This window comes from Callithrix jacchus, chromosome 11 (assembly GCF_049354715.1).
Source record: "Callithrix jacchus isolate 240 chromosome 11, calJac240_pri, whole genome shotgun sequence".
Taxonomy (NCBI): domain Eukaryota; kingdom Metazoa; phylum Chordata; class Mammalia; order Primates; family Cebidae; genus Callithrix; species Callithrix jacchus.
Genome location: NC_133512.1, coordinates 93,401,081 through 93,428,532, shown reverse-complemented (window position 1 = coordinate 93,428,532; position 27,452 = coordinate 93,401,081). Strand labels below are relative to the sequence as shown.

General features: G+C 47.6%; 1 protein-coding gene and 1 long non-coding RNA gene across 5 annotated transcripts in view; one reads left to right on the top strand and one right to left on the bottom strand.

Annotated features, from left to right (window-relative positions):
* The window catches only part of DPP6 (dipeptidyl peptidase like 6), a 1,158,816-nt gene that overhangs the window by 1,046,619 nt on the left and 84,745 nt on the right, over positions 1-27,452 (top strand). For all 4 annotated transcript variants that reach the window (XM_078343379.1, XM_035255081.3, XM_035255078.3 and 1 more), the window contains exons 11-16: positions 8,859-8,982; positions 11,056-11,094; positions 16,602-16,709; positions 19,116-19,207; positions 20,458-20,505; positions 22,501-22,619. In XM_078343379.1, the coding sequence (XP_078199505.1) occupies positions 8,859-8,982; positions 11,056-11,094; positions 16,602-16,709; positions 19,116-19,207; positions 20,458-20,505; positions 22,501-22,619 (530 nt within the window). The remainder of the gene's footprint in view (positions 1-8,858; positions 8,983-11,055; positions 11,095-16,601; positions 16,710-19,115; positions 19,208-20,457; positions 20,506-22,500; positions 22,620-27,452) is intronic.
* LOC144578408 (uncharacterized) lies at positions 12,454-19,164 on the bottom strand. Its single transcript, XR_013524133.1, has 2 exons — positions 19,034-19,164; positions 12,454-16,413 (listed from the first exon to the last, which is right to left on the bottom strand). It is a non-coding gene; the product is annotated as an uncharacterized LOC144578408 (long non-coding RNA).

Here is a 27,452-nt window from a genome sequence, read left to right as displayed (position 1 = left end):
CTGAGTCCCCAGGATTCTCTCTGAGGTTTCAGCTCTGCAGGTGTCCGGGTTGCTATGCCTCCAGCCTGACTCATCCCTCATGACTCTTCCATCTGATTTCTATCTTCCAGAAACATATGAAATCTCCGAGCCCTCCCCCATTGTCTTTATTATTGTAGATAGATTTCATTTCTTTATTATCATTGCAATTAGGTTTCTGGAGGGAAAACAAACTCATGTGATAAATCCATTAACTTAAATTGGAGACTTCCAGTATTTTCTTAATAACCACCTTCTTATTTAAAAAATAACCTATGCAGTATAGAAGATAATAATCCCTTGCCATTGCACATCACACTACCTTTTGTGTGAAAATCACACACAATACATTTTCAGAAAATAAATCTCAAAGGATAACTTATCAAATTGCTCACAGTAGTTACATAGGTACATAGTTACATAGGTTACATAGTTACATAGGTACATAGTTACATAGGTTACATAGGTACATAGGTACATAGTTACATAGGTACATAGTTACATAGGTACATAGTTACATAGGTTACATAGGTACATAGGTACATAGTTACATAGGTTACATAGGTACATAGGTACATAGTTACATAGGTACATAGTTACATAGGTACATAGTTACATAGGTACATAGTTACATAGGTTACATAGTTACATAGGTACATAGCTACATAGGTACATAGCTACATAGGTACATAGTTACATAGGTACATAGTTACATAGGTTACATAGTTACATAGGTACATAGTTACATAGGTTACATGGGTAACTACTGTGAGCAATTTGGTAAGTTTTCCTTTGAGATTTATTTCCTGAAAATGTATATTTGTTTTTCATTATTTGGGGTTTAAAAAAAGAATTAGGCCATTTTCTCAACACTATCGATTGTGGAAGTCTTCCTTTCCCTACTGACTTGTAATGACAAAGTATAAAATTATCATACAAACCAGTGTGCATTAAGGCTGCCCGTGCACTTCTGATGGCTGCATCAGTCAGAAGTCATGTGGCTCCAGAGATATGCTGTATTATTAGCAACTTTAAAAAATAAATCCCCTTTCCCCATTCTTTTTTTTTGAGATAGAATTTCACTCTTGTTACCCAGGCTGGAGTGCACTGGCACTATCTCAGCTCACCGCACCCTCCGCCTTGCAGGTTCAAGCAATTCGCCTGCCTCAGCCTCCTGAATAGCTATGATTACAGGCATGCACTGCCACACCCGGCTAATTTTGTATTTTTTAATAGAGATGGGGTTTCTCCATGTTGGTCAGGCTGGTCTCAAACTCCTGACCTCAGGTGATCCATCCACCTTGGCCTCCCAAAGTGCTAGGATTACAAGTGTGAGCCACCGCGCCTGACCCATTCTTCCTTTTTAAAACCACCTATCCATTTCTTCTTACACGTGAATTTCAAAATCATTTTATTTGATGCCCTGTTAAAAAGAAATTCATTGGTTCTCTATTAAAATTGATATCTTTAACCAGTATTATGTATTTACCATCTGTAAAGGCCTATGTAAGGTGCTGAAAATACAGAAATCAATAAGGTGGGTATGGCCTCAGCCATTATGAAGCTTAAATATAATAAGCTCAATGATTTCCAAATTGATCATCATTTTGAAAACTTTACCATGTCTTTTCTCTTATTCAAGAAACATAGTGATTCTATTCCTTTTTCCTAAATAATATTCTTCTGTTTCTTCATGTGTAATGCTGCTACCTTTTGTTTTTAGCCTTCTTTTTAAAATTTACTAAATTTTATGATTCTACAAACTCTCTGCCCATTATTTCCTTGTATTATTTTTATCACTTAATTTTAATTCATAATCAAATTGATAGTAGTTTAGAACTATGGATGAACGGATTTTAGAGATTACTTTTTTTTACATGTTGGGTTTTTAATTTTAAGCCGTTAAGTTTGAGTTGTCTTCCTAAGTCAGAGTAGAATATATTCAGGTAAAAGCATGGTGGCTCACACCTGTAATCCCAGCACTTCGGGAGACCAAGGCTGGTGGATTCGTTGAGGTCAGGAGTTTGAGACCAACCTGGCCAACATGGCGAAACCCCATCTCTACTAAAAATACAAAAAATTAGCCAAGTGTGGTGGCACACCTGTAATCTCAGCTACTTGGCAGGCTGAGGCAAGAGAATCGCTTGAACCCAGGAGGTGGAGTTTGCAGTGAGCTGAGATCACGCCGCTGTGCTCCAGCCTGGGCGACAGAGTAAGACTCTGTCTCAAAAAAACAAAGAAGAAAAGCTTTAATACAAAAATTGATTGTTAAAAAAACATTGAAATATTAAACATTAGCAATAGACAGAACAGAAGCTTCAGACCAGCCTAAATTTTGATCTTTTGTCAAACTTATTTCCTTATTACTAGATTATTGTGGAATTTCTCTTTTCCTATGACTCAAAGGTTCTAGCAGAACGTATTTAGATGTTTTATTATTTTCCCTGGAAAGTGGGAAACCCCTTTAGTCTTTACATGCAGGTCTTTTTCCTCCATAGAGGCCGCTTCCTCTTTGTCTTGGGTTATCATGTCTCCACAGAAGTGCTGGTCTTCTCGGCCGGGAGCAGGGCCCATCTTCTCCTTCCTCTGCCTTCTGGGAGAGCCTCCCACAGTTTCCTGACCCAAATTTTTCTAATTTGAATTTTAGTTTCCTTGCAGCCCCCTCGTCTCACTTTTTGATCTCATCTTGGAATTTTAGAGTTCTGTTGTCTTTATTTTTAATGTGACTTCCCGTTTCTTTATTCTGCACCATTTGACCCAGGAAGGAGAATGCCTCCCACACCTGATATCCGGCCACAGACAAAGGATGAGAATCACCTTTGACCCTGTGCTCTTTTGAGGGGCTACCAAGCTCTTCTCAGGGGTAAAATGGAACAGAGTCTAACCCATGCTCATCTGGCATGGATGGGCTGGGCTGAGGGGACTTCTTTTTCTGCCTTCTTAAGAATTTTTCTTTGATATGCTAAGTAAATTAGTACACATGAAAAATTGTAAACTTCCTTAACACCCATTTAGCAAAGGTTTGGCTTTCCAAATCTGTGGTTGGTGTGAGCCCAGCATTTCTGAAGGAAGAATGAGGCAGTGGGAAAGAGAAAAATCTTTTCCTTCTGTGTTGCCATGGCTGGGGTTGCCCTGTTCCCTGCGGGGAAGAAACTGGGCAAGGCTTTGCCTAGTCTCACCTGTGCCATCTGTGTTGTAGTTAGATATTTTCCACGTTAATTTCTAATGGCATTGCGACTTTCCATCGTTTCTGCGTGTCCCTTCATGACAACACAAAGTTGATAAAGGCTGCTCCCTCTGCCGACCAGGCACCACTGCCTGCTGGAGACTTGTCTGGAGATTCCACACTCCATGTGGTGTATGTTGTGCTGTTTGTGACACCGAGGCAGACACTCCCGTAAACAATCAGAACTTCGGGTGTGAGGCTCAGCTTGGCCCTGGTTCCAGCCATGCGGTGAGGCTCAGCCTTGGCCCTGATTCCAGCCGTGCAGTGAGGCTCAGCTTGTCCCTGATTCCAGCCGTGCAGTGAGGCTCAGCCTTGGCCCTGATTCCAGCCGTGCAGTGAGGCTCAGCCTTGGCTCTGATTCCAGCCGTGCAGTGAGGTTCAGCCTTGGCCCTGATGCCAGATCTGTTCCACTTCTTCTCCGTGCAGCTGCCTACGCTCACAGCTTTAAAATTAAGAAAAGTGGAAAATATATTAGGAGTGAGGAGAGCTTCACTTTTTCTACCCAGGGATTTCTGCTTAGGAGAGGTGTCAGTGAGCAGGTAAACGTTTCCTTTCCCCTTCCAGTGGCAAGAGTAACTACAGCCTTACAGAGCAGAAGAATGTCCTTCTGTCCAAGGCACCGCCTGCTCGTGGGGTACCTACCTTGTCCCAAGAACACTGCTGGAACACCTTCCAGATGGCCCTGTTGGTGGTGATGCTTCCCCCTTGTAAGCCAACTTGATTTTTAGAAAATAACTAAAACATATTTGGGGCCAGGCACAATGGCTCACATATGTAATCCCAGCACTTTGGGAGGCAGAGGCGGGCGAATCACTTGAGGTCAGGCGTTCAAGACCAGCCTGGGCCACACAGTGAAACCCCATCTGTAAGAAAAATTACTGTGCATGGTAGCGGGCACCTGTAATTCCAGCTCTTTGGGAGTCTCAGGCATAGGAGTCGCATGAACCCAGGAGGTGGAAGTTGCAGTGGGCTGAGATCACGCCACTGCACTCCAGCCTGGGCGACAGAGCAAGACTCCACCTAAAAAAATAAAAACAATTGTATTTGACACCAGGTCCAGTCATGGATGAACTCATGGACTTAAACGTTGACTAGAGATGAAAAATTGCTATGTGGGTCGTGAGGCAGCGTCAGGCTCTGAAGGCAAGTTGGCAGAAGGGGCAAAAGCTTTTTGATGAATGGCAGCAGGATTGGAAGAGGCACAGGACTGCCAAGAATGTGAGAATCACAGCTTCCTTACATAGAGGTGGGGCCCTTGTCTGTGCACGTATGTAAGGAGATGTCTTATAGTCTCTATGAATTCCCGCAATAGTGTTTATCGTTTCGGGTTTTAAACAATATTTCTCATTGTATTTCATCACTGTAACATCTCTAAGGGTGCCATCATGCTTTAAAAATTCATATTATGGCCGGGCGCGGTGGCTCAAGCCTGTAATCCCAGCACTTTGGGAGGCAGAGGCAGGTGGATCACGAGGTCAACAGATCGAGACCATCCTGGCCAACATGGTGAAACCCCATCTCTACTAAAAAATACAAAAAAAAAAATTAGCTGGGCATGGTGGTGCGTGGCTGTAATCCCAGCTACTCGAGAGGCTGAGGCAGGAGAATTGCCTGAACCCAGGAGGCGGAGGTTGCGGTGAGCCGAGATCGCGCCATTGCACTCCAGCCTGGGTAACAAGAGCGAAACTCTGTCTCAAAAAAAAAAAAAAAATTCATATTACACAAATGAAGAAATTGAGGGTTCAAGCACCACATAAAATTAATTGTAAAACCAAGGCTTTGTCAGGCCTCTGAGGTAAGCCACATTATGCCCCTCGACCCAGGGACAATCCATGAAGCAAAGGGGTCCACATTTAACTGTCCTAATTTTTAGTACAGTTATATTTTTCCTCAGTATAATAGCTTTATATTACAAACTAAGGGAGGGAGGGAAGGAAGGAAGGAAGGAAGGAAGGAAGGAAGGGAGGGAGGGAGGGAGGGAGGGAGGGAGGGAGGGAGGGAAGGAAGGAAGGAAAGAAGGGAGGGAGGGAGGGAAAGGGCAGGGAGGGAGGGGGAGGGCAGGGAGGGAGAATAGGAGGGAGGGAACAAAGATCTAGCACTCATTTTATGTAACTGGGCATTTTACATGGGGCTCTGCATTAGTCAGTTCTCACACTGCTAATAAACACATACTCGAGGCCAGGTGCACTGGCTCATGCCTCTAGTCCCAGCACTTTGGGAGGCCAAGGCTGGCAGATTACTTGAGGTCAGGAGTTTGAGACTAGCCTGGCCAACATGGTGAAACCCCATCTCTACTAAAGATACAAAAATTACATGCACACATATGTTCAGTGCAGCACTGTTTACAATAGCAAAGACCTGGAACCAACCCAAATGCCCATCGATGATAGACTGGACAGGGAAAATGTGGCACATATACACCATGGAATACTATGCAGCCATAAAAAACGATGAGTTTGTGTCCTTTCTAGGGACATGGATGAACTGAAAACCATCATTCTCAGCAAACTGACACAAGAATAGAAAATCAAACACCGCATATTCTCACTCATAGGTGGGTGTTGAACAGTGAGAACACATGGACACAGGGAGGGGAGCATCACACACTGGGGTCTGTTGGGAGGGGCAGGGGAGGGACAGCAGTGGGTAGGGAAGTTGGGGAGGGATAACATGGGGAGAAATGCCAGATATAGGTGATGGGGATGGAGGCAGCAAACCACATTACCATATGTGTACCTATGCAACAGTCCTGCATGATCTGCACATGTACCCCAATTAAAAAAAAAAGATTAGATCAACTTAAAAAAAAATTATCCAGGCATGGTGGCACACATGCGAGGCTGAGGCATGAGAATAGCTTGAACCCAGGAGGTGGAGCTTGTAGTGAGCCAAGATTGTGCCACTGTACTTCAGCCTGGGGGACAGAGTGAGACTGTCTCAAAAACTTAAAACTAAAACTAAATAAATAAAATAAAGGCATACCTGATACTGGGTAATTTAGAAAGAAAAGACGTTTTATGGACTCACAGTTCATGGGGAGCCCTCGAAATCATGGTGGAAGACAAGGGAAGAGCAAAGGGGTGTCTTGCATGGCAGCAGGCAAGAGAGCTTGTTAGACCTCATGAGAACTCGATCCCTACCATGGGAACAGCATGGAGGAAACCACCCCGTGATTAAATTATCTCCACCTGGCCCCGCCCTCGACATGTGGTGATTATCACAATTCAAGGTGAGATTTGGGTGGGGACACAGCCAAACCATATCAGGCTCTGAGTAAAGAGACAATGTGGTTGCTACTTCTAGAAAATAACAAAGCACACCACAGTAACGCATCCTTGCCTCCTTCAAAGCCATGAAGCGGGCTTGCCACTGTGTGTCCACGTTTTGTGGCCAAGACCTGGAAGCAGAAGCAGTCCCATGGCTCTGTAGGCCATGACACTGCTGTTGATGCTGCACACCCCAGCCCCCGGCTCCATCCAGTCCCACTCAGCCTAGTGAGATTTCCAGCAGGATTTGCTCCAGAGGCAGCAAGAGAAGGTTTGCATCCATCTCATTTTCATTGTAACATTTCACTTCCAAATTAACAAGAAGAAAAACTGAGAATAGTGTGTAGTCATATTTGGCCTAGATGAAGATTATTTATACAAAAGAACACTATAAAAAGCAAAAGAAGCATGGGATGAATGAATGTTTCCAACAATTGCAAACAAAAGCAGCATTCTTCATAATTAGCATGAAGGGCATGGGGGAAAACAGTCATTCCGGGAGACCTTACTTTTTCTTTCTTGATTGCACACAGATGAAGTGTGTTTGCTGAGGGAGTAAGTGCAGGGTACCCTCTGGCTTTGCCACTGCCCCTGATGTGGCCATGGAATCTGCAGCCACAGGCCCTATGTGGCTTTAGCACACATCCATCCCCATGGCTTCTCTTCAGCATCCGCCAGCATGGACTCAAAGACCAGTTATGACATCATTAAAAAATAAAAATGTTCCATGTGAAGCAAGGGCTAGGCACAGACCTTGAATTGTATTTAAGGACAAAAGTGAAATACATTTTTTTCTTACGATTGTAAATAATGCAGGAGATGACCAAATCCCATCATTATAAATGCCTGTCCCTGCCTTTGGGCCGTGAAACAGCAAATCAGGAACCTTGGTGAATGTTGCTAGCAAGACCTTTCAGCCCCAGGGCCAGGATGGAGAGCCGGGGAGGGCACGCTCCCTGTGGACAGGCAGGCCAGGCTCTAGGGTTGGCTCCTGTGAGGAGCAGATGGTGAGAAGAGAAACAACCATGTTTCAGACTTCGGAGAAAGGGAGCAGGTTGAAAGAGCTGGATTACAGCTGAGCGCCCCTCCTCCTGTGTTCACCAGTGTGCGCCTCCTCACCACCGTGTCCTCAGGAACTCCCCAAGACCACAGTGGCAGCTCCCGTCCTCCCCTCCTGGCCATGCACCAGCAGTTGCCTGTCTCAGGCCCTCACCTGCTTGCCACTGTTCCTGTCTTTGCTACATGGTCCTGTTTTGGGTCAAGTTATTAAGAACATTGATTAACAAGCAGGTGTGGAGAATAGGGGAGATGTGGCACTGTCGTCTTCTGGTTAACTGAGGCTCAATCTAAGGCACCTGGTTATTTAGTTTTTCCTGTTTAAAATAATTACTAAGTGTAGTGAGGTCCCTCTCTGGCTTGCCAGGAATTGTCTAGTGAATGTGCTGCTGTCTTTAGTGATAAAAGATCTTGTAAGACCACAAAGTAATCATTCTCAACAGTAGATCTCATTATAGATAGAGAAGGGGCAGGTGATGGAACTTGAATTAGCTGGCTTCTAAAATATTCTGGGATTCACCTGGGAATAGTCTTTTTGGGACATTAATTTTCTCAACACTTTCTTCTTCCTCTCAAATGTAAAATTGTATTTTTTAAATCTGGTTTCTGGGGGGCTCTGGGTGACTGAATGAATTCCCAGAAGCCCCCGTAATCCTTGGGTTAAGTAGAGAGTGGCACAGAACCTGTGGTATTTTCAGGTTTGGGCAGAATCAGGTGCATGATCCCTAAGATATCAAACCAAGTTCACCTGAAGCCCAGAGCCATGAACAAATTCCCCTAATTAGCTAGAGAGTGTCTCTGGGTATTTGTCTTCAAGGAGGAGGGAATTAGAGAATGGAGCCTTCCCCAGCCCAGGCTGGGATGCTTTTCACCCTGCGCCACTCTTCAGGGCCTCCCTCCAGCCCCTTTTCAGGTTCTTTCTCTGTGCAGCCTCCCCTGACCCCTCGCTGCCCACAGATATAGTTAGTTGTGCATTTGCCTGGGACTGCCATGAGAAAGTCAAGCCATCAGCTGGAGAGATGTGACCTCCAGACCCACGGAGCAGCCCCCGCCCCTCACCCCCAGGCAGCCACACGCAGTGACAGGCCACTCCCAGTGCCTTAGGGCTTATTTCGCAGAGGTGGTGACTGGGCGGCCCAGCATCGTTAAACTGGATTTCAGAAGCGCACAGGCTGCCTCCGTCACCACCGGCTCCACCCCATGTCCAGGGCTGGGGTCGGCCACCCCTGGGTACCCTGGCTTCTGTCGTGGGAGGCTCCTGCCAAGCTGCTTATGCTGCGTTTGGGTTCCAGGGAGTACTACATCACCATGGTGAAGTGGGCCACCAGCACCAAGGTCGCCGTGACCTGGCTGAACCGCGCACAGAACGTGTCCATCCTCACCCTCTGCGACGCCACCACGGGGGTCTGCACAAAGGTATGGGGTTGGGGGGAGGTGGCGGGGGCGTGGGAGGATGGGACGGGTGAAGAACCGATGGCCAGACGCACGCGAGGTGGCGCCAGAGTCGGCTCAGCCTCGGGCCTGCAGCATGGAGTCCTGGCCCTGGCGTGGCCGCCACCATGTGGCTGATGCCGGTGCCACCACATGGCTGATGCAGGTGCCACCACAGACCCACCGGACCCATCCGTGAGTGGCCGGCGTCACCCAGTGCCGGCACCTGGACGCCACCCTCAGTTCACTGAGTGTCGCCTCCCTTTACCCACACTCACTGCCGTCACCTAAGTGAGCGTCCTCCTCATTGCCTGATGCTCAAGAAGAGGGGCCCTGCCGTTCCCCAGACCCCACTGACCGCCTCCCCCAGCGGGCTTCAGGCCTGGTCCCTCCCCGACCCAGGCCAGGTGGCCCCGAGGGACAGCATCATCCCTGGAGGTCCTGGCGAGGCCAGCCATGTTTCTAGGAGTCTCAGGCCGATTCGGTGTGAGGTGAGTGGAGGTAAATGTAGGGGAGAAGATATGAAAATGCTCAAAGAGTAAGCAAAGGGAAAATCAAGTCTAATTGGCCGCCCTGGGGGAGCAGGCAGGTGCCCCAGGATGCTCACGCACACTCCATGAGATGGCTTCCGCCCCACTGCCCGGTCAGGGCCCCCAGAAGCAAGTCACCTTGTGGCGGGTTTTGTAAAAATCAAATAAAATCGATTAATACATTCACGCAGGACTTTCAGAAACTCCTTTTTTTTTTTTTTCTTTTTCCTCAAACTCCTGGACTTAGGCAATCTTCCTACCTCAAAGTGCAGACATTACAGGTGTAAGCCACTTCACCTGGCTGGGAAAATATTAAGAAAGACTTAAAGAAGAGCAAACGGAGGGCACACGTGGTTAGGGCAGATTACTACACAGTTTAAATAAATTCTGCTTCACAGTGGTGATCTTTACCTAGGGAAATATGTTTTCCTCTAATCCTCCAATCTTTTAAGTAACTACAAAAGAAATAATTTGTTCCATGCTTAAAATATCTGCCCTGGAAAAGCTAGTCATCACTAAAGCTAATCGGTCTTCATCATCACCTTAACAAGCGGCAGCTTGATGGGAGGAAAACATCCTTCCGTTAAGGTCAGTCTTCTACCAATTGGTTAAACTCCTTTTTAATCTCAAGTTTCTCTCTCCTGGCCGAGACTGGCCGAGGCTGGCACGCATATTTACTTGAGAGGCTCCTAACATGGCAGCTGCCACTGCGATCCTGAGCCTGGTGATTGGTTTCTGAGGTGGGCAGTCAGGTGCCTGACCTTCCATCTAACCTGGGGTGGATTCCAGGCTATTCTGATGAGCTTGCTTGAAGGGAAGGAAGGAACGAGAGAATCAAGAGACCCAAGGCAGGCAGCTGGGGATGCTTGCAATCTGCAGCTTCGCCATGCCCCTGAGCCTTGGGTGTCAGCAGCAGACGCTGCGTCTGGCTATAGCCCATGACAGGCCTGCTCGAGGGGCCGGAGGTCCAGCCTGCCAGCACCAGGCCCACGGAGTCTCCAGGCAATGTGTGTGCTGCACAGCTAGAGTTTGGTGTCTGGGGTTGCGTTTTTCTCTTGTTTGCTCCTCTCCACAGAGCGCTCTGAGACCTACTTTTCCCACATGCTTTAGCCCCTTTGAAAGGGTTTCTGGCACCAGGAGTGTTGCTCAGTGTTCCACACTGGGATCTGGACACAGCGTCCACACGTTCCTGACTGTGTGGTCTGAGGTTCGTGGTTAGATGGACACTTGCCCGGGCAGTGATGACCACCCCATGGCTCACATGCCGTTTTCCTCCAGAGGGTTCCTGCCCACCATGGGTTTGTCCTCATTGCCAGGGATAGTGGCATTTCTCATTCGAGTACACTTGTGTTTGGCTCTGAGCCTGGGTTTTCTTCCTCCCGGGGCTGCCATGGCAGCCGTGCGACGCTTGTGCAGCAACCGTGGAGGTGAAGCCAAATTGTTTTCTGCACTGTTGGTCACAGACACAATATATGCAGAAAAAACAAACAAAAAAAACCTCTTGTCTAATGCTCTTACTTCATTTCAGAAACACGAGGATGAAAGTGAGGCCTGGCTGCACAGACAGGTAAGTGCTGCACGCCCGGGTCCCCTGTCACTTACACCCGACCCACCCCAGGACCAGGGCTGCTCTCAGAGCTTGGACAATAGCAGAATGGCTTCTCAGAGTAAATCACACAGGGCTCCCTGGACGGAAACAGATGGTGTGTCGGCTCTGCTCACGGTGCTTTCCTTCCTCCCAGGCAGCCCAGAGAACTCCCAGAGAATCTGAGTTCCAGGGAGGGCTGTGTGAAAATCTTAGCTCCTCAGAGTGTAGACGATTTGGTGAGACCTCAGCTTGCAGTTAGATGCCACATCTTGGTGAATTGAAAATGAAGAGTCTATAAAATGTTCTTTGACATAATCTACTATGTTATCGTCCCTATCTCTTCCCTAACACAATGGACCAGCCACCTTCAGCCTATCCCAGTAAAGCCTTTTGGCATTCCAAAAGGTTTGAGACTAATCTGTAACTTTTCCTAATATTTCTCTAATGTTTTGCCAGCCACCCCGAGTGAATTCCAGCAGGTAGAAAAGTGGCGGATATTCCCGTTTATTGCCAGGGGTGGTTTGGTTGGTGTCTCATTTGAAGTCACCTCCTCTGTGATTCAGTAAGACCCATCCTCAGGAACACAACTGCAAACCATCCTTAGGGATTCTTCCTCCCTAACTCAGATAAAGGAACACAAAATAAAGCAGACTCTAGGAACTAGAGACCAGAAGACACCAGCAGAAGCCTAGGTAAATCATTCTGAGACTTTTTAAAATTAAATTTATTCAAAAAGTATCAGTATTTTCTCTCTTTGAACCTTTTTGTCTCGTTCCGCACTCGGACACTAGGAAGAACAGGTGAAAACGCTTTGGAAACTTCCTGTCTCCTTATCCTTCCTAAGGGAATGGAAATTGTCTTAAAGACTGTGGGAAGAGTCAAACCAGACGTGGGTCTCATGAATTATGGTGGAGAGACGCAGATATGCTTCTTCATCAATACGGTAGATCCCATTTATGGAAAATAACTAAAGCTGAACAAAACTGTCACCGTAGCTCTCCAAGGACATTTCTAGCACCACAGCTGCTGGGCTGTGCCTCTGCCTGTGAAGTCAGTAAAATAATTCTCCCAGGAGTCAGGGCCTCGTCAATGGATGGGCTACTTGGAAAATGTATCCTGCTTCTGCGCTGTGCCAATCTTATTCACAAGAGGAATGGCTCCACGTGGCCACCTTGTTGTGCATGTCCCGACCTGGGTGCCAAGTCCCAGCCAAGAAGATATCAGGAAGAGGGAGGACTCGGGGAACCCTCAGACGTTAGCATGCTGTGAAGTTCTTGAATGCCACCTGGACCAAACATGGAAGCATACATATCAAAACTAGTGTTAAGATGTTCATCTCACATCAAATTGTCAGAGATTACAATGAAAGGATCATTTTAAACTCCATTATCTATATAAATGTGTTCGACCAATATTCATGTATCTTGCCAGGCACCATGCTAGATTGGGGATTTCAAAAAATGAGTCAGCTGCTATCACTGAGCCCACATTGTGCTGTGTGTCAGAATTCCATTCTTTCTTCTAGCTGAATAATATTCTAGTGTATGTATGTAGCATATATACTGGAATATTGTACATATGTGTGTATATTATATGCGTATATACATATGTATACAATATAGAACATATACTGGAATATTATTCAGCCATAAGAAGAACTGAAATCGTATTCCGGTAGATTACAGTTTGTTTGTCTCTTTTTGGACATTTGGGTTGCATCTGTCTTTTGGCTGTTGTGAATAGAGCATCTAAGAACAGGCACAAAAGGCTACCTTACTGGCAATTCCATTTATATAAAATATTCAGAATAAATGAACTCATAGAAACAAAGCTGAGCAGTGGTGTACCAGGGCAGGGGGAGTATGGAGAGGAGCAGCTTAATGAATGCGGGGTTTATTGTGGGGTGGTGGAAATGCTCAGGAACTAGGTAGAGGCAGTGGCTCACATCATTGTGAATGGACTCCATGCCACTGAATTATTCACTTTTATTAATATGTTTTCTTTCATGTGATTGGAATTTTGCCTGAATTTTAATGAATAAGCTGGAGCATGAGCACTCAAAGATGTTTTAGCCTAGACAGGGAGATGAGACGTCCACGTCACATCCATGGTGCGGGACACGAGGGTGATCCTCAGACATTCAGAAGCAGTGCGGAGGTGTTCTGACGTTGGCAGGAGTGGGAGCTGGGAAAAGCGTGGAGGGCACGGAGCAGGTGGCCCTCTGCTAGGCCCACTTTGGGTTTGAACAGGAGGAGGTGAGGGACATGCTTAAAAGAGCAGCCTGGCGGATTCTTCGCTGTGGGCAGTGAGGCTATGGTGAAGCACGGTGGATGTGCCCACTGTCTTCCCCTGTTGCCCTCAGGCATTCTCATGGGGGGAGCCGGCTTCCCAGCTGACCGCCTGTGGATCCGCTCTCTGGATGGACAGCAGAGTATGTGGTCCCCGAGGCCCATGGGGACTGTGGTTCTGTCCTGCAGGGCTCACTTCATCAGCCCTGCAGGGTGGCTGTAGAGCCAAGGTCATCCGCAGGAGTTTTCTGTATTAGCGACTGTGTATCTCATCGTCCATGTGCGAACAGCTACCAGAGCGCAGGGTAAGACAATCTGAATGGGATTCGGAAAAGCAGATCCTTCCAAGCAAAATCCAGCCAACACTTAAAAGGTAGCATGAATTAAAATAATTTTTACTGTTTTAAAATGTAAACTTTAAAGCATTTACTAAGCACACAGCTAAATTTTAAAAATAGCTGCTTAAACATATGTAATGCCGTCATAAGTTGGAAATGTAAGTTTCTGTGACAGGTGTGTTTTCCTGGGATAGGGAGTCCCTGGGTCAGGCCAGCCCATCAGCTGCAGTTGTGACTGTGGTGCTGGGTTCGGCGCACCCTGCCCATGGCAGCAGTTGGGAGGCCAGGATGTATCTGAAGACCCCACAGTTTGTGCGTCTGTACCTGTGAAGATCAGAGCTCCATGGTCTGCAGGAAGATTTAATTTCAAACAGTTTCTCACAACATTTTTTTTTTCATAAAGGAATTCACGGACCCTATTTTTCAAAAGTAATCCATAGTGTTTCTGCATCTCTCAAGATACTGTGAAACCCTGAAGAACAACTTCGTAACGTTCTAAGGCTGGACCTGCCACCTGCTGCCATTGAAGCCGTTGGCTGCTGCTTCAGACAAAGCTTAAGGGGGTTTTCCTGGGAGGGCTGCAGGCACGAGTGAGGGAGACACACTGAGGCTGCATGCCCTGTACCCATCCATCTCCAGTGGGTCACAGCAGCTTGCCCCAGCTGGCCCAGGAGAGACAGGAATCTGAAAACTCCTGCAGACCTCAGGGAGACCCAGCCTGCTTAGGTCTACCAGGCTTCCGAGGACCCAGTGCAAGAACAGAGGTGAGCTGCAGCAAGCCTGCTCATTTGGTGTCATCTGAGCCATGCAGCTTCCTCTCTTCTCTTCCCAGCTCCTTCCTGGAACCCACCATATGGTTACCCACAGAGTCCCCATGAGCCAAAAAGAAGAGGCGAATGTGTGTGTGGAGACCCACCAAGTTCCCTCTCCTCTGGGAATATTCCAGAGAAACAGGCAATGCCTTCTGCCACATGCACACCCCCTCCCTGCTGACTGGACCCTGCAAAGTCGGTCCTGATGCAGACCCACGAGGGTCCTCTGCCAGAACCATCTCCGTTTGGCGTAGAACCGCAGAGCCTATTGTTTTGGTTGAAGGATAAGTTCTATGGATCAATTTCTGACTGTCTTTCTTCTTTAATCAGAATTTTGGTTTTATGATTTCAAAATTTGGACTGGAAGGGGGCGTGGTTGGACAAAAGTATTATCTCTGAATCATGGAAAAAACTGGCAAAAATGCTACCAACAGCTCACGAAGAAGCTCTCATCAGTCCAAAGGGCTCCTCCTCTTCAGATCTGCTGTGATTGGAGTTGAGGGAACCAGGCACTGTGTTAGATAAATTCTGTGATCCAGAGACACTGGGAACACTTCCCCCAAAATCAAATGAAAGATAGAACCAGGATAAAATCCAGGTCCCCTGGTCAACGGTCATTGCAGTTTGTCACTCAAAATACATTTACCACATGAGAAATCGGTCTCGGAGAGATTCGAAGGCTTCCCCTGTGTTCCATGACGAGGTAGAGATGACATAACGATGGTGCAGGCCTTCTCATTACAAAAACAATGCTTCTGGCCGGAATTAATTAATTATTACGTTTATTTCAAGTATTTTTCTCTGCCAACCATGCAAACATTTCCCCCAGAAAAGTGAGGGGATGTAGCCCTCCCCGCCCCACAGTTGGCAAATAGGAGTGCGTTTTAAAAGCCAAATTAGCTGCTGGTCTTTCCACTGCTCTGCTTTTAAATACCGTGCTTCCAACTCTAAATAGAAAAATAAATGTTTGCAGATGAAAGGTTTCATTTTATTGCAAATATTCATGAAGATTAAATGTCATTTTAATCACATGCTAGTTTATTTCTCTGGGCACATCATGTCTGCATGTGCTCATTCACTGTGGGGAAATGAGTTTTCCTTGTGCCAGCTGGGGTTTATTTACCATTTGTTCTCATCCCCGCACTCGTGTGAATTTCCTCGAGTCAGAAAATACATGTTGTAACCAACTAATTGATGTTCACGGATGGAAACTTTCAAACTTGAGCTTCCTAGATGTCAAGGTACTGCAGTAGCAAAATCCCTTCTGTCCATCCAAGCGACAGCCACCCTGGGGGTGGGTGGAGGCTGAGCCCTGCCGGCTGCTCACTTCCGGGGACCAGGCAGAGCCGGTGGCGACACCTGCCCTAAATCCAGCCCGGAACCTGTGCCCCAGGGAAGACTGGGAATGCTGGTTCTGTTTCCAGGGAAAGGTGACCGTGGATTCAAGCAAGCGTTGGATCTGTTGAACCCATAGCACTGGTCCTGGGGTTTCTTTTCTTTTTTTCTTCCTGCTTGATGGTCTATTCAGCATGAGATCCGTTGTATTAAATAAGAAGAAAAGACAAGATTGAAAGAACAGATTTTGTTTTTAGGCAAGATCTGGTTTGTGATTGTTCAGAATTATGTTTTCCTCTGATATGTAATAAATGCCACTGGAGAAATCTCACAATACACTCTGGTTTCAAAGGGCAGTCATTTGAGACCCCCTTGTGAGTCTCGAGAGCAGAGTTCCTGTTCTCGCTGGTGAGCATGGCGTGCACCCACGGCCGTTCTTTGTCTCTGCGCTGTGTAGACTGAGGGATGCCTTTTTAGTTGCCACTGCCGAGGCTGTGGCCTCTTAATTCCTCATTTCTTCTTCTTCTAGAAAACAGAACAGTTGATTCATGATTCCCAAGGAAAGTATCAGTCCCACCAAGCACTTATTCTTTCAACTATTTCTCTTGTGAGAAATCACACAGAAAATGTATCTGGGGGTGTACTTTACCCTGGTTCAACCTCTTCAAAATAAATGTTTTAGTCATGGGTTCACCCATTGCCTTTGTCCACAGAATGAAGAACCCGTGTTCTCCAAGGATGGCCGAAAGTTTTTCTTCGTGAGAGCGATCCCCCAGGGAGGACGAGGGAAATTCTATCACATAACGGTGTCTGCGTCCCAGGTACCTCCTGCTACTTTCCAGGACTAAACTAGAAACTAGCCTGCTAGAGGACACGGGGTGACAGCCTCTAGGGCTGGGCACACTTGCCTTTTTGAGGATGCTGAGGTCCCCTGGGACTCAGAAACTAGAAGGTGAGTCCAAAAGGCAGGGCAGAGCATGGTGCTGGGGACCGCGGAGGTTTCCGTCAGGTCTGGTGGAGCCTTGCTCTATCTGGTCACGTGCAAGAGTGTGAAAGACACTTCTGACAAGGTCAGCAGAGACCCTGGGGTCCCCTGTTCAGTGTAAGGCCGAGGACATTGGAGGACCGTCTGTGCTGGGGGGGGACCCTTTCCTTCTCCCTCTGCTGGGGGTCTCCCGGACATACTCCCCCCGAGGCATGGCTCCATGCACTCAGCGTCCCTCAGGGCTCCAGCCTCCCCTGCCGCCCCGTCTCCTCTGGAGCTGGATGCAGGCATTTTTATTATGTGGCCACTACCAGCTGTTGCTCACTGATTCTGGGGTCTGGCAGGGCAGGAACGGAGCATCCCTGAGTAGGGAACTTTAGAGATTAATATACATGAATTTAGGACCAAAAGTAGACATCCCGGGGTCACAGTCCCCCGCAGAGGTCACCTCAGGGAGCCTCATGCCTGCAGGATGGGGCTGCCGTAGTGCTGACTTTGGGGGACTCTAACCTGAGGAAGAAGGGAGGCACATTCTTGAAGCTCCTCAGTTTGAAAACGGTCTAAAGTTATTTGGGATCAGGGTAGATGAATGAAACGTGATTAGAAAAAAGGTTAATCACAAATTCTATGGCTATTAAGTAGAAAGCTCCTATTTATGATGAGGCACCAAAGGCAATTTCAAGGGAAAAAATCCAAGAACATTCCCTCTGAGAGCAGCTCTGGTGGAATGAGGGCGGGGCTGCAGGGCTCCTGGGATGGAAATGGCATCTCTGAGAGGCTCACATGCCGTTTGTTCCCAGGGCCCGTAATGGCACAACTGACAGAATGGCTGCAGGCTGTTTCTTTTGCTTTTTCCTATGCTCTTCATTCTACTACCCTACATTCTTTTGTTTACTATTTTAAACCATTTAGATCAAGATTTTAAAATGCTGGCCGGGTGCCTTGGCTCATGCCTGTAATCCCAGCATTTTGGGAGGCCGAAGCAGGCAGATCACCTGAGGTCAGGAGTTCAAGACCAGCCTGGCAAACATGGTGAAACCCCGTCTCTACCAAAAGTACAAAAATTATCCAGGCATGGTGGCACATATCTGTAGTCCCAGCTATTTGGGAGGCTGAAGCAGGAGAATTGCTTGAACCCAGGAGGCAGAGGCTGCAGTGAACTGAGATCGCACCACTGCACTCCCCTGGCTGACAGAGTGAGACAGCGTCTCAAAAAATTTAAAAATACTTTGGTGTTTTCATTCGGCCCCGAGTCTCTGTATTTGTCGAAGTTGCCGTCATCTTCCCAGAGCCCTATGAAACCTTCCAGCAGGAAGCGGGTCTCCTGCACCACCCACGAGGCACCGCCTCCTGCAGGTCCCCAGGAACCCCTGGGGAGGGGGCCCCTCACAACCTTTCCTTTCCAAACCTGCTTCAAATTCCCCAGCCTCTCCTGTACCCTCTCTGTACCCCCAGGTCTTGCCACCAACCCCCAACCCATGTTAGAGTCAGCAGCCCCCAGGGTGTGACCTCAGACCCTCCACCTAGTTTAATCTCTCCTCACTCTGTGCCCACCTCCCAAGGCACCTGCCCTCCAGAACAGCTGCCCAGGGCTGCACCTGGAAAACACCACACCCGATTTCAAACCCCACTGAAGCATCGCTCCTGCCTACACGGCCTGTCTCTCTCTCCTGTTGCGATCTCTTGTGTAATCATTCTTCTTAGCTCGGGAGGCGCATAGGGAAAGACAGTGCATGCAAAACATGTCGTGCAGCAATACGGGTCCAACCATCCTTGTCAGCGGCAGCAGGGAGCGCCCTTCCTCCCTCCATTTATTCTATTTCCCTGCCTGAATTCATTCACCTCCCCACATTCATCCCTTTCCTCCCTCCATGGTCCCCCTTCATAATGGCTCCACTAATTAGATTCACAAATGAAAAAGGCCTACGAAGCATTGATTCTCCTCCTGAGATGCTTCCATCATGGTTGGAGGCCAGCCCCAAGGGATTCGCATCACCCAAGAGGACAGTGCGCTGTTCCCCACTGCTGACATGGGGAGTGGGGGAGGCTGCAGGCCTAGGGTTGTTCAGGGAGCTTCATGAAGGATGTTGCCTCCCAGGAGAGGAGCAGGCAGAAGGGGCAGGGAGCCCTTCCCACAGAGAGAGCAGCAGCCCCTGTCACCTGGTGTCGGAAATGGTGGGAGGATGAAGAGCCATGCTGGGACGCTGGTGTCATCTCCTGATGCCATGTCTGTGTGTTTCAGCCCAACAGCAGCAATGACAACATCCAGTCCATCACCTCCGGGGACTGGGACGTCACCAAGATCCTAGCCTACGACGAGAAGGGGAATAAGATGTGAGTGAGAACCAGGGGCCCGCCCCATCTTACTGGCCAGTGGGACATATTTGTTCGTTTTGTCAGTTACGCTCATGGAGTGCAGGAGCCCGGGGTTGGGAGGGCTCCCCTTTCCTCCTCAGGCAGCATGACTAGCTCCTAGTGTCTTCATGAAAATGTCATGTAGATTCCCGTCTCAACAGCCCAATCTCCAGAGCTGCGGCGTCCTGAGGATGCAGTGAGGCTCGCAGCCAGCCCGGAGTGAAGCTCGCTAGCAGCAGCGGTAGGGGTGGCCCTGACACTGACTGAGTCTTCACTGGTCCAGGTACTAGGCCAGGTGCTTTTCAGGAGTTATCTCATGGAATACAACAGTTCCATGAGGCGAGTTAACTGCTTTCCCCATTTTAAAAATAAGTAAATGAAAACAAAAAGAAGTAATTTGCTCCAGGTTATTCAGTTGGTAGCAGGTGGATTTGGCTCAGATGAGGGAGGCCCTTTCCCCTCCCTGCCTCCAGGGTAAGAGCCAAGGTTTCTGCATTGGGAGGTCTTAGGTGAGAATGAATCAGCAAGTATTGATTGGGCCAGGCTCTGTGTCTGAACCTGTCTTAAATGTTCTTAGACCCTTGCCCTCCAGAAAGTGAGTGATCTTGTAAAAAAAATTCCATGTCCAGGCTGGACGCCATGGCTCATGCCTGTAATCCCAGCACTTTGGGAGGCAGAGGCAGGTGGATCACGAGGTCAAGAGATCGAGACCATCCTGGTCAACATGGTGAAACCCCGTCTCTACTAAAAATATAAAAAATTAACTGGGCATGGTGGCACGTGCCTGTAATCCCAGCTACTCAGGAGGCTGAGGCAGGAGAATTGCCTGAACCCAGGAGGCGGAGGTTGCGGTGAGCCGAGATCGCGCCATTGCACTCCAGCCTGGGTAACAAGAGCGAAACTCTGTCTCAAAAAAAAAAAAAAAAAAATTCCATGTCCACATTCGGGTGCTTGTCACCCCCAACCACAGTACCCTCTGGCCATGAAGCAGAGGCCAGTGCAGGGGGCACCTGGAGCCAGTGGAATCTGCACTGGTGTCCCTCAGCCCTTAGGTGTCTGGCCATCCCCTGCTCTGGCCACAGGTGTAGCTGGACCTGAACAGGGGAGCTACTTCCTGCAGGCCATGGGCGGCAGTCCCTGAGGAGTCCCCATAGAGGTAGTGTCAGGAATGTGAAGTGCGGATGGGCCCTGGAGCAGACTAACCCTGTGCACCTTGCTGATCTTTGCAGCTACTTCCTGAGCACGGAGGACCTGCCTCGGAGACGACAGCTCTACAGGTAGCTCTGGCTCCCCCACTTAGGAGATATCTGGGCTTTGCAGAATTGCACCTTTCCAGCTGTTCAGAAAGGCGGGCAGCAAAGACAGACCCCACCACAGAGGAGTAGCAGTTTGGAGAGAAGTAATGAAACTTGCAGAGGCCACCAAAGGGGTGGTTTTGAGATTTCTGAGGCTTTATTTTTCTGCTGCTATTGAGTTGGGTTTTCCCCGTCAGCCACTTTCCTCTTCTGCTAACTGACGGACTTTTACCCGTCTTTCCTTTCCACCTCTATTCAGTGTCAACTCAGAGGAATTCTGTCCCCCTGGCAATACCCACTGAGTTTTTGTAGGGAGCAGAGTCTGGTTTGGAAATGAAGAGGAGGTCGGCCCTGCTGTCCGGCATTGCAGCTCGCAATGGAGGACTCTGCCCTGAGGAAGAAGGGGGCACGATCGTGAAGCTCCTGAGTTTGGAGGCAGTGTGAAGTTATTTGGGATCTGGGTCGATAAATGAAATTGATTTTAAAAAGATTAGTCAAAAATATTCTATGGCTATAAGGTAAAGAGGCTTGTATTTATGACGAGGCCTCAAAGGCACTTTCCCACCTCAACAGCCCAACTGTGCAACTTTGGGCGCGCTTCCAAATCTCAAAGAGCACAGGGCTGTGTGCTCTGAACCCTGGAGGGGACTGGGTTTTTCTTTAGGGCATGTGCCTCTCCAACGTTCAGGCCTGTCATATGCCCAGTCACTGTTGTCACTGAAGGAGGCTTTGGGTTGTGAAGTGAGATTAGCCCTGGGCACTTCCTACCAGGGCCACAGCGGTGAGGAGGGGGCATCTGCTGCCTCCCCGAGCCTCTGTGTGGGAGGGCTGCAGCCAGTTACACCTGAAGCCACTGAAGAGGCTGTTCTTCAGTGCAGACCTGAGGCTCGAGGCCAGCGGTGCATTGTCTAAATGGAGCCAATACCTGTTACCCCACCCTCTGTGGGAACATTGGAAAGCCACCCCCTGCCCCCGGTGAATGCAGCCTCCCTTCCAGCCATTGGCACCTACAAGGAGAGGATGAAGTCAGCATAAGGGAGCCGGTGGAGGGAGAGTCACAGATGTGCTTCTCTGTGCAGATGGTCCATTGTCACCATGTGTCTACTAGGAAAATTGACATCCACATGTCACCAGTTAATAAAAGTCAGGGGCTGCCTGAGGCCCTGTCCTCTAACTTACAGAATGAGAAGTTGTCTTTCTTCTCTCCCATGAAATGTCTTTAGTCCTGCAACAACAGACTTCATCCTGAAAACTGCGGTTAGAGGAGACCTTCCCAGGGCAAAATGTTCAGATAAGAAATTCTTCCAGGTAGATCCGGTACCGTAGGATCTTTACTTTCTAGGGAGCCTGTGTTAGGCCTTCTTGACTTGAAATGACACTTGACCACAGTGGTCCCGGGTAAATCTTCAAGCTGGCTCCCGCTTGTCTAGCTCCACTGAGTGGGAAGCGCGACCTCTCAGTGGTTTCACTCTGTCAGGGGACATGGCTTCTGGAAGCTTCCCAAGTTCAATCCCACTGGTGCTGCTGGAGCCCATGCCTGGTCACGGGCCAGCTTTGGAACTCCAGAGAATCTGAAGATACATCACCCTGTCTGCTGTACTCAGATTGCTAGTCACCCACTCAGAGAGACGGGACACATGCAGATAGAGTGCTAGACCGTAACACTGACAGCCCTGTGCTACTCACGCCAGGTCACCTGCAGAGCCCAGAGAAGGCAGTGTAGGCGACCATGTGCCAGCCTTCTTGAGAGTGGGAGGGACCCACTAGCCAAGAAAGGTGGAAATGGAACTGGGCAGTCTCGGGCTCCAGCAGGGAGGCAGATGGAGAAAGGCCCGGGGGTGAAGGAGGTCTGTAGCAGGGGTCTGCAGAACACCCTCGTGGTGAGAGCCTGCCAGCTTGCTGCACCCAGAGGGGAGGGCAGCTCCTCTCCGCCCCTGTTCATGGTTCATGGCAAACCTTCATCGTTTGCTCTTCCAGTGCCAACACGGTGGGCAACTTCAACAGGCAGTGCCTCTCCTGCGACCTGGTTGAGAACTGCACCTACTTCAGTGCCTCCTTCAGCCACAGCATGGAGTTCTTCCTGCTCAAGTGCGAAGGTAAGCCCCTGCCACCCTGTCAAGCCTGTTTCAGGCTGATGCGGAGAGTCCTGGCAGGCACACTTGCAGGGACATGGCGGCGGCGGTGGTGAGAGCACAGTGTGTTCCAGAACAGGTGGGGATCCCACCTACCTGATAACATTGCTCACAGGGCCAGATGACTGAACCCCACAAAGCCTGGTGCAGTGGGGCTACTCTACGTTTCATAAAGGTGTCCAGCTTATCAGAGTGTTCTGTGCATGCCGTGCCGGTAATCCCACAGTTTGTCTCCCATTGTCCGCAAAAAATAGTCCATGAGCTAGGTTGGGGAAATATCCTACACAGCCGTGAGCCTAAGCCATTATTAAAGGTGGTAAAACAATTTCTAAGGTTAACCTTTCAATCATATTTAAGGATGATTGAATATGACCAGGTGTGGTGGCTCACATCTGTAATCCCAGAACTTTGGGAAGCCAAGGTGGGCAGATTCACCTGAGGTCAGGAGTTCGAGACCAGCCTGACTAAAAGGGTGAAACCCCATCTCTACTAAAACTACAAAAGTCAGACAGGCGTGGTAGTGAATGCCCGTATTCCCAGCTAGCTACTCGGGAGGCAGAAGAATCACTTGAACCCGGGAGGTGAAGGTTGCAGTGAGCCGAGATTGTGCCACTACACTCTAGCCTGGGTGACAGAGTGAGACTCTGTCCCCCAAAAAAACGATTTGCATTATATTAAAGAAGTCTCAGAAAAAATATTTTTTCTATGTCCCAATTCATTGATGATTTATCCCAAACTTCAAGAGTCTTTTCACACCAACCAGCATACACAAAAGAGTAGGCCATGTTGCCTACAGGATACAAAGGATACTTTTGCTTCTTATCCTGCATCTTGGAAAGATACAATATGAACCCATGGAAAGGTAAGTAATCATAAATATGGTCATAACAAAATATGATCTCCTGTGATGAACTCAAGGAATGAAAATATGCTACAGGCAGACATTGAGATCAGGAGTGGTTCGGTCCTCAGTTAGAGTTTCAATCCCCTAAGCCATAGGTGGAGAATTCACAAGTCTTTGCTGCCTCTGCTGGCTGCTGGGAGCTCATGGCTTCATGACTTGGTTCTCTTTTTACCAGTGTCATCTAAAATCTTGAAATTCCGCAGAACAGGAACACTCAGCCTCTTGCTCAATACAAGCTCATCCCCTGACATTCTTCTAAGACAGTGAGGAGACCACAGAGGGATGGGAAGGGCATCTGAAATACATTAGTGCCCCAGTCCCCTCAAAGTTGATGGTACCAAATTCCTCTTCCCTGTGCCTCCGAAGAAGGAGGCCACCAACTATCTGAAATCATAGAGTACTGTAGGGGAAAGAAGCTAAAATCTAATTGATCCACTTCATGTATCAGATGGCAAACCCTAAGCCAGAAGTTGAGTGGATTCCCTGACTCCTGATGAGCCAGTGATACAGAGAGGACCAGCCTCAAGGTCTCCCGGTTCCTAGCCCAGTGACACTTGACTCCCTGGGGCGAGATCCTTGGGAAATAAGAACCTGAGAAATTATAGGGATTGGTGGGGCATAGGGGTTGGGAAACATAGCAAGCAGACCCACTAGGAGCTAGAGAATCTTACAAGGAGCTACAAAATCAGAATCCAGAATCCAGAATCCTGTCTCAGAAGCAGGAGGCAGCTTCAACACACAGGAGGTCATAATGAAACACACAATTGAGAACTAGAAATAGATTTCAAGAAGAGTGCTCCAAGCAACGATGGTTGAATGAGAAAGGCGACAGGCCTCCATCGTGGAGGTCCTGAGTCAGGGGCAGAGGTCATTTACCAGACGGGCTTGGTCCGGCCTCAGCAGGAGTCAGAGCCTTTGGGATCTGAGGTCTGCACTGGCCAAGACAGCAACAGTATGGGTTTGTATTTTCTGGATTCTTCCTGTAACCAGCAAGAAGGGTCTGGCTGCTTGCCACTCATAGAAAGAAGTCAAAATAAGAATGGGTTGTAATATGAAGGAGCAGTATTTCTTTATTATCTGTGCCAGCAAGGGGAAGAGCAGAAAGCAGCTCCAATTTGTAGAGAAAATGCAGGGCTTTTGTTTTGTTTTGTTTTGTTTTGTTTTGTTTTGTTTTAAAGAAGGGTTTGAAATGCAGAAGAGCTTCTTGGTGGGTTAGGAGGTGGCAAGGGTGTGACTGGCTGTGGTGGCCCCCCTAATTTCTGTTCCATTTGGTGTGGGGGCTGGCGCCATCATGGATCCTACGAGGTTATCAATTCATCACAATCAGTCTTGTAGCCACTCTTCAGCCATGAGTGGCTTTCAGCCTTGAAGTAATCTTTTGTTAGAGAGAGAATTCTGGAGGTATCTGGTTCCATCAGGATCTGACCCCTGGAAGTTTGAAGGAAATACATGACCAGCTAGGAGTGCGTGGTGTGTGCTCAGCAAGCATCTGGGTTAGGAAATGTGCATAAAGGAACACAGATTGGGAAGAGAAAGGGAGGGGAGGCCACAGCACATTCTGAGGCTGTGTTTCAGGATGAAAAGCGACATAAATGCAGCTTGTCTCAAAGTTGTGTCTTAAGACTGGGAGCAGGTAGAAGAGGAGATGGGAAAGCTGAACCTCGCCCTGCCATGGGGAAAGCTGAGCAGGCACTGGTGATGATCGCCTAAGGGATGAGAAGATCAATTGCTATGAAATCCTAAAGGAGAAAATGATTATACCCATTTGGATTGCTTGGGGCATTTTGCTGGAGGAGGAGACTCAAGGAAGTCATCAATGATGAGATGGCATTTAATATAAATGTATGAGTAGGATTTGGAATGGGAAGAAGCAGTCCAAGCAGAAGGTACAGCCTGAGAAAAAGCACATGAAATGTTCTTAGATTATGCAGTGGAATCTTTTGCAGCCTGTGAATCAGGATCAAGTGAATACAAGCAACCTGATTTAGTAAACAAGATAATTTAAAATAATTTGATTTTTCTCCACATTTCTCAGTAGATATTAAAGTGGACCAAGATGTGTAGTCTAGACCAACGTTTAGTCAACGCTCATTTCCTCTCCTGTTTCCTTCATACCCCAAGTTATTTTGAGAGAGTCTTGGAAACCTGTGACAAAAATAACATCTCCATTCCTAGCATTGGAGACTCTTGTTTTCTTCTCCTTCCCTCTTCCTGTAGCATTTTATTATACAGATTAACTTAGTCTTCCAGTTGCAACCAGAAACAAAGAATTCTTCCTTTTTAGGTTAAGGATAAATGTACTGACAATGAGAGGTTTCTCTTTGGTGAGATCTGTCAGTGTTCCCACATTCAAAGCTGTTCAACCTATCGCATACGGAGGGAAGTGCAAGTAGTTCAGGTTGTCTGGGCATAGGAAGGGATGATGATCAAAGGATTTAACAACTAGGACAATGTGGGTACCAACCAGCCAAAAGGCATGCTCCTGAGAGCAGATACAGGCTGTCAAACCATATTAGGACATAAGTGCTGGGTATAAAATCATGAAATTATAACTGCTCTGTTTAGACTTCATCATTCTTCTTGCCTTTTTGTGGGCCTTCCATTAGGACAGTTTTTGGTAAGTTTAGCTGATATTGACCTACCCTGTAACTTACATTCAGTATTATAACTTACATTCAGCAGTATAACTTTATCATCTTAGTAGATTTGGGCTGTTGTAGTAAAGAACTATAGACTGTGAGGCTTATAAACAACATTAATTTATTTCTCACAATTCTGGAAACTGGAAGTTTAAGACCAGGATCCCAGCATGGTTGGTCCCCGCAAGGGCCCTCTTCTGGGCCACAGTTGACCAATTTCTTGTATCCTCATGTGGTGGAAAGAGGGTGACAGAGCTCTCTGGGACCTTGTTATAAGCACACTAATCCCATTCCCCAGGGTTCTGGTCTTGGGATCTAACCGCCTCTCAAAGGCCCCGCTTCTAATACCATCACACTGGAGGTTAGGACTTCAATATATAAATTTGGGGGAACATAAACACTCAGTCCATTATAATCATAGCTGATTGTAGCTCATCAGCTGTTTGCAACCAGTACTTCCATTTCATTAGTCTTTGGCATGCTGATTCTCTCCTAATGTCCAGTTTTTCTTCCACAGTGTATTGTGTCTATCATCATTATAGAGTTCCATCTAGCAGTATCAACATGTGCTCTCTCTAATTTTTCATTAATATTTCTTCTGCATCTTCTCAATATTTGACATTTTTATGCTTATATATTTATGTTTATAATTCTTAATTCCTTAAAATTGTTGATTTTACATATAAACCTAAAAATTATTTTTAACCTAATAATAATTGTTAACCTAAATAATAATTATTTTCAGTTAATTACTTAATTTTTGACCATACATACAAACCCATAAATTATTCTTCTACTTTGCACAGTTACATTAAAACTAGATTTGAATTGAATGCATACATAAATAGAGGCTCAGAAATGCAGCAGGCATGGTGACACATGCCTATAATCCCAGCACTTTGGGAGGCTGAGGCAGGCAGATCATAAGGTCAGGAGTTTGAGACCAGCCTGGCCAATATAATGAAATCCGTCTCTACTAAAAATACAAAACTTAGCTGGGCATAATGGTGCATGCCTGTAGTCCCAGCTACTCAGGAGGTTGAGGCAGGAGAATCACTTGAACTCGGGAGGCAGAGGTTGCAGTGAGCCAAGATGGTGCCACTGCATTCCAGCCTGGGCATCAGAGTGAGACTCTGTCTCAAAAAAAACAAGAAAAAGAAAGAAAGAAAGAAATGCTTATAGCCCCTATATCCACTCACTGCCTCACTAGATCCCTTCTCTGAATGTCAGTATTGATATCTAAAGGGCATGGAT